Source organism: Eptesicus fuscus, chromosome 21 (genome assembly GCF_027574615.1).
Source record: "Eptesicus fuscus isolate TK198812 chromosome 21, DD_ASM_mEF_20220401, whole genome shotgun sequence".
In the NCBI taxonomy this organism is placed as follows: Eukaryota; Metazoa; Chordata; class Mammalia; order Chiroptera; family Vespertilionidae; genus Eptesicus; species Eptesicus fuscus.
In genome coordinates, this window is record NC_072493.1 from 20033175 (window position 1) to 20039781 (window position 6607).

The following is a 6607-nucleotide window of genomic DNA, read 5'->3' on the forward strand; positions in this document are numbered from 1 at the left end:
TGTTTGACAGTCCTGAGGGTGGAAGGGCAGAGGAGTCAGGGCTCGCCCTCAGAAACAGTAAGTGTAGAGGTCTTGAGGGGTCTACAAATGATCAGCTGGGATGAGACCCTACTCCCTTCCTCACCAGTCGTAGTTTGCTGTAATTAGTGGGGGGAAAGTTTTCCAAAGGGATTCGGGGCTTCTCACCGTCGTCCATCAGGGCATCTCAAATTCCTCAGCAGAAAAAAAAAAAAAAAATCTGCTGTTATCAGAATTAAATACAAAGAGGGGAGTTCAGGAGCCAGAGGTGGAGAGAAGGGTGTTTCAGTCTCTTTCGGTCCAACGGGGCGGGGAGGGGGGCATCCTGGCTCCCCATGCCTTCTAGCAGCAGCTCTCAGCTTGACATAGTCCAGCCAGCTGGCGACGCAGCCCGCCCCAGGCTCTCAGGAAGGGGTACGACAAGTGACTATGAATCGTACAAGGGCAAGCATATCTTGCCACCCGTCATGGTGGTCTCTAAGACCCCACATCGCCAGGACGGCTCTCCGATTCCCCCAATCCATCGAGCTCGTCTCTCAAGACCTCTCACCTTCCATCATGCGGGTTCCCTGGTCCCACCACACACGCAGTCAAGCGATCCCGCCCCACCGTTCCCCTGTTCCATCGGAGCTCTTCGGCCTGTCACCGTCCACCCGGCGGGATTTCCGGTGACTCCATTCGAGAGGGTTCCTCGAATCGTCCCTCTCCTCAGGCGGAGTCGTAGGGGCCCCCGCTTCGCCGGGCTCCTCGTTCGCGCCCTGCGGGCGCTCGAAGGCGTCCAAGGTCTTGGCGTGGCCGGAGCGTAGCAACTGGAGCTGGCGCCTCCCGCGGCGGTACAGGTATTCGATGCGTAGTACGTCGGAGCGCGGCAGGCAGGCGTGCTGCCGAAACTCGGCCCGCACCCGCGCCTCGGCCCCCGGCTTCCCGCGCCCGGCGCGCAGCAGTTCGCGGTACAGGCTAAGCACTTGCCTCTGCAGTCGGCTGGGCCGGCTCATGGCAGAGCTGGGCCGCGGGCGCGCGCAGGCGACGGCCCAGAACAGCGGAGCGGCAGCCCAGTTGGCAGAAACCCGGGTGGGAGGCAAGAGGGACTTCCGCTCTGCTCTCTAAAACCTCCGCCTCCGGCCTCCCGCTATCCGGTGCTGGCGCGCCTCATTGGCTGTCGCTGCGGTTGCGTCACAAAGGGGCGGGACTTCTGGTTTGCTGGCCTAGCCCTTAGGGAGTAAGTGTCCTTGAGGAGACCACGGTTCCGAGAACCCGGAAGAGAAGGGCCTAGGCGACTAGGGGTTCTGACCCGAATTCCTGAGTCCTGGCAGAGGAGGGAGCTAGAGGTTAGGACACTTGTCCGTGCCCTCTTCCGGGCGCAGGGGCACTGGGAGAGAGAAGACAGGCGCTACCATTTTTGTGGTCATCGTTATTATGACAGTCTCGGGAAGCTCCGTGCGTCGCTGGTCCCAGCCCTGGGGACGTGCAGAGAAACGGGGTCACGCAGTTAGTGTTGGGACATGGAGGGCAAGGCCAGCTTCCCGGGCATGTGGGAAGACAAGCAGAGAAGGTGTTGGCTCCCAGCCGCCAAAGGCAGCCTCCGCGTGGCGCAGAGTTGGGATGACGGCAGCCCCCGCCCGGAAGGACGGGGTCGACGGGACGAGGAGGGTCCTCCCCAGCTGTTGAAGCCCCGTCACGCCTGGAGCACGTCGACTAGGCTGGCACCCCAAAGTCCTGGGAGTATCAGATCGTCCGCTGCAATTTCGTTGTAGTCACGCAGGCAGCCAGGAGGCGCCCTGGTAGCGCGGGGGGAGGCTCGTAGGCCCACAGCCCCCTGAGGCTCCACCACCACCCAGAGCGTGGGGTCCCCTCCAGCGTAAGCCAGGAGGCCTCCGCCCAGCGTGCAACCACCACCCCACAACCCTGGGCAGTTCACCTGCAGAGAGAGAGGAGGCGAGTTAGGGGCGGGGAATAGGCCGGGAGCTCGGGAGTCAAGGGGCGCTCGGAAAACCACTGTGAATCCTGCTGGTGTCTCTATCAGAAATACATATCTCAAGTCTTTGCAAGCGGAATAAGGTCTGCGATTTGCTTTAAAATTCTCCAGCAAGGCTAAAACAAAAAGAATGAGAGGAAAGATGGAAGCAAGAATGGTAAAATTTTTGTAACTATAACGGGGTTTCATAACACTATTCTCTCTTTTGTGATGTTTGAAAATTTCCGAAGTAAACACTTTTCTAAAAGGGAACTTTAAAGGAAAAAAAAAAGAAAAAACTCTTGATAGTAATATAATATGCAATAAAATATGTTGCAATTGATATTTTAACATAGTCTCACCTAATTTATGTTATTTATGTAATGCATTTTTCTAAAAATAGTAAATATTTAAAATAGTTTAAGCATTTATTTTATTTTTTAAGCATTTTTAAAAAATGATATTAAGTCCTCACCAACACTCTGACAAGATAGATCTGCAGTACTATATGCTCCTGAGGATGAAACATTTGCGACTAGAGTCTTGGAGTTAGTGTTTTCCTCAAAGTGACACACTACCCGAGTTATGCTCAGTTTTTTGGCGAAGTTTGACACACCAAGCTCAAAAGGTTGCCCATCACTGCTCTAATCAGAATGTAACTGGACAATCAATGGGTCCGTGCTTCCTGTTGTGAGAAATGCTCACCTGTCCGAATTAAAATAATGGACTCCGAGACAGAAGTATGGCAAAAAACAAGACTTTTAATATGCTCTCGAGAGCAGATGTCCACCAGGTTGTACAGGCATACCTGGGGCAGCAAACACAGCCCATTTATTCAGTCCCTCCTCTGGTTCTTCATTGGCTGAGCACCATGGGTCACCTGTTTCCTCATATGTCGCCTAGTCTTGCTGTCTCCCATTGGGTCATTAAAAAACAAAAATGGGCTGAGGCTTTCTCTAGTTGCCTCCCCCTCCCCCTGTCTAGCCAAGGCAGGCACCTTGGGGGTTTCCACCATGATGCTGGCCCACATGCACAGTTCTTTGTTCCTATATCCTCTTTCCTCCTCCCTACATTCTGTTTGCTCTGGGGAAATTCAGCAAATTCCATCAAAAGTTGACCATGCTGCCCTAACCGGTTTGGCTCAGTGGATAGAGCCTCGGCCTGCAGACTCAAGGGTCCCAGGTTCGATTCCGGTCAAGGGCATATACCTTGGTAGGGAGTGTGCAGAAGGCAGCTGATCGATGTTACTCTGTCAACGAAAATAGTTTTATGGTTGGGGGGGTCACCACAACATGAGGAACTGTATTAAAGGGTCGTGGCATTAGAAAGGTTGAGAACCACTGGCTTAGAGCAATGCTGAGCATATGGTAAATGCTTTATGACCCAAGCAGAGATCAGCCAAATGCCAGTCAACTCACAGACATGTGAATGAAAAAGCTGCTTGGGGCAAGTCACGGAGATTTTTGAGGTTGTTTGTCATGCAGCATTAGCTGACTGATACAACTGCTGTAAGGATTAAATGACATTGTAACAGGCACCTCTCACAGACACCAGAGAGGTGTTACCAGACAGCCCCCTGAGTCAGAGGGAGAGGGATGTCCACACTCCAGTTCTTGTCTTCTCATATAAATGAATTTAAATGAGAGACCCTGACTGCATTGTGATAAAGCTGATTTATTAAGAAAATAATTTATTAAGAAAGTAAAACGTGCAAATTTATTAAAGAAGCAAGGCAAGCAAATCTATACATCTGGCTTATGAGGCGCAGAAGGGCTCTCAGCCAATCTGAAGAGTGAGTTGGGTGGGGGTCCGAGGCATTATATACCCTCCTGTCTAGGTTTCAGAATTCCTCTGCTGACTATTTTGGTACAGATTAATTCTCAAAGTCCCCTTTTACTTTGTTGTGGCCTTCCCACAATTCACGAGAAGCACCTGGCGATTTTATCTTGCCAAACCTTGAGACTGCTGGCTTTTCTGCTTAGGGAGTAAAAGTGTCCTTTTTCCTTTCCTCTTTTCCCCTCCTTCCCTTCATTCTTTCATTTGGGAGGCTTTTAACCATTTGCTCTCAAGTGTCCTTGGTTTGGGTAAATAATGGCTCGCTATTCACAAGCTGGCTGCAGGTTGCCCGCACTGCTTGGCCTTGTTTTAATTTTCTTGTCTCAGTTTTCCTATTCCTCTTGCCCTGGAATTTTCCTAGCTTTTCACTGCCCTGTAACAAAATGAGGCAAAATGCTCAGAACAGCACGCAACACAGAATAAGCACTAAATAAATCCTAGGCCCCCTTCTCTGGCATTACCTTCCTCATGAGCATGGACCACACACCTTTTTGAAGCTCCCTCTACTTCTGGATGCTGAATTTCACCACATTTTGGCTTTTCCTGCGACTACTCTGCCAATTCTTTACTTCTGCTCACTCTGTAAGTCTCTAGTGGTCTGGGCCCTGTCTCTTCTCTGACTTCATCATCTCCTCCTCCTCAAACTCTTAGCACAAGCTATACTGGCCTCTCTTGCTGTTCCTCCAACACACTAGGCACCTTCCCAGTCCCCTTACCTTTGCACTTGGTGTTCTTTCTGCCTTGCTCCTTCCTCATTTACCTCCTTCAGATCTTGAGTCAAATATTGCTTTCTCGATCAACCAAAGGACTTGTATGCATGCATATAAGCCTAACCAATGGACACAGACAACAGGGGGGTGATGGCATGAGTGTGTGTGTGGGGTAATGGGGGAATAAGGATACATATGTAACACCTTAATCAATAAAGAAATTTAAAAAAATGCTTTCTCAGTAGGGTCTTCCTCATCACCTTATTTAAAATTCTAAACCTTCTCTGTACTCTTTGTCTTTTTTTTTTTTTTTTAATATATTTTATTGATTTTTTACAGAGAGGAAGAGAGAGGGATAGAGAGTTAGAAACATCGATGAGAGAGAAACATCGATCAGCTGCCTCTTGCACACCCCCTACTGGGGATGTGCCCGCAACCAAGGTACATGCCCTTGACCGGAATCGAACCTGGGACCTTTCAGTCCGCAGGCCGACGCTCTATCCACTGAGCCAAACCGGTTTTGGCGTTTGTCTTTTTTTAAAAAAAATATATTTTATTGATTTTTTACAGAGAGGAAGGGAGAGGGATAGAGAGTTAGAAACATTGATGAGAGAGAAACATTGATCAGCTGCCTCCTGCACACCCCCTACTGGGGATGTGCCCACAACCAAGGTACATGCCCTTAACCGGAATCAAACCTGGGACCTTTCAGTCTGCAGGCCGACGCTCTATCCATTGAGCCAAACCGGTTTTGGCGGTCTCTCTCTCTTGATTCATTTTTCTTTATCGTTCTCATAGCCACCTGTTTTACCCATCTCTTTACCCAGAAGAATGTGAGTTCCTCCAGGACTTGCTCACCATCCAGTTCTCCAGGGCTTATTGTTAGACACGAGCAGAGCAAGGACAATGGGCCCAGTACAGAAACTCACCAGCGTAGAAAGCTCCGAATGCCTAGCAAGGGACAAAACTGGGAAAACAAGAACCTCGCCCTCAGGGTAAACTGTCCTCCCCTAGCAACCAGGGGAGCAATAAGCAGTGGCCGCTCATCCTGGGCTAACCCCCTGAACCTGTCTCCAAGGCCCCTTTTTCTCTGACTTCTCAGTGAGCCAAAGCAGCCCAGCCGAGGCTCTCCTGTTGCTTCTTCTTTTTGCTGCCATCATAGGCCTTTTGCTGCCTTTGGCTCAGTGCTGTGCAGCCTTTCCCTAAGGCACGGTCTTGCTGCCAGGAGAGGTTGAGGTGCAGACTGAGCAGCCTGGCAGGTCGCCAGGTGTGAGGCGCAGGCCAGTGTGGGCACAGGGTGGAAGGGCACAGGCAGGGGCAGCGTGAGCAGGCCGCCGTGGAGCAGGCAGTGGCACATGCCTCCATGGAGGCCGCACACGCACCCCACCCACTGGACCACCGTGCCCACGTCACCCAGGCTGGAGCGGCCACAGCACGCGCAACCTGGCTGGGCTTGGTTACCTGAACACGTCTAGTGGCCTGCACCAAAGCAGGCATAGATGGCTGCAGGCAGGCAGAAGGCGCTGCTCAGCACAAAACTCATGTGGCACACATGGCTCTCACAGCAGCAGCTGTCACGCGTGCAAGTGACTGGGCAGCACCTGCCACACAGCTTGTAGTGTGAGTGCCTGGCACTGCAATGCTAGGGGGAGTTGGGGGTGGGGGAAGGTAGTGAAAGACGGGAGAGATGGGGTAACAGACCCGAAAGCAGAGACGGAGCATTTTGAGTGCAACACAGGGGTCTCAGGGAAGACAGAAGGAGGAACAGATAGAGTAGGACCTCCAGGAGGAAACAATGAGGCTCAAAGAGAGAGAGGCACAAGACAGAGAAAGTGAGGAAAAGACAGGCACAGTGCGCTCTCCCTCCCAGGAGCACACCCCCACCTTTCCCTCCCCCCACTTCTTCCCCCACAGGGTGCATCTCCTAAACTGTAAGGGTCCCCAGAGACTTGCAACCAAGGGAGCAATGGGCAGTGGCAGTTCATCTTGGCTAACCCCCTGAACCTGTCCCCCTCTTTTCTCTGACTTCCCAGTGAGCTAACAGTAGCCCGGCTCAGGCTCACTTCTTTCCCATAAGTGTTCTGGAGAG

General features: G+C 51.7%; 1 protein-coding gene across 1 annotated transcript; it reads right to left on the reverse strand.

The window, feature by feature from the left end:
- Nucleotides 1–219: 219 nt before the first annotated feature.
- SDHAF1 (succinate dehydrogenase complex assembly factor 1) lies at nucleotides 220–1156 on the reverse strand. Its single transcript, XM_008140104.3, is given in 2 exon segments — nucleotides 220–695; nucleotides 698–1156. Coding segments are annotated over 2 exon segments (351 nt in total). The 5' UTR covers nucleotides 1014–1156; the 3' UTR covers nucleotides 220–660.
- Nucleotides 1157–6607: the final 5451 nt, after the last annotated feature.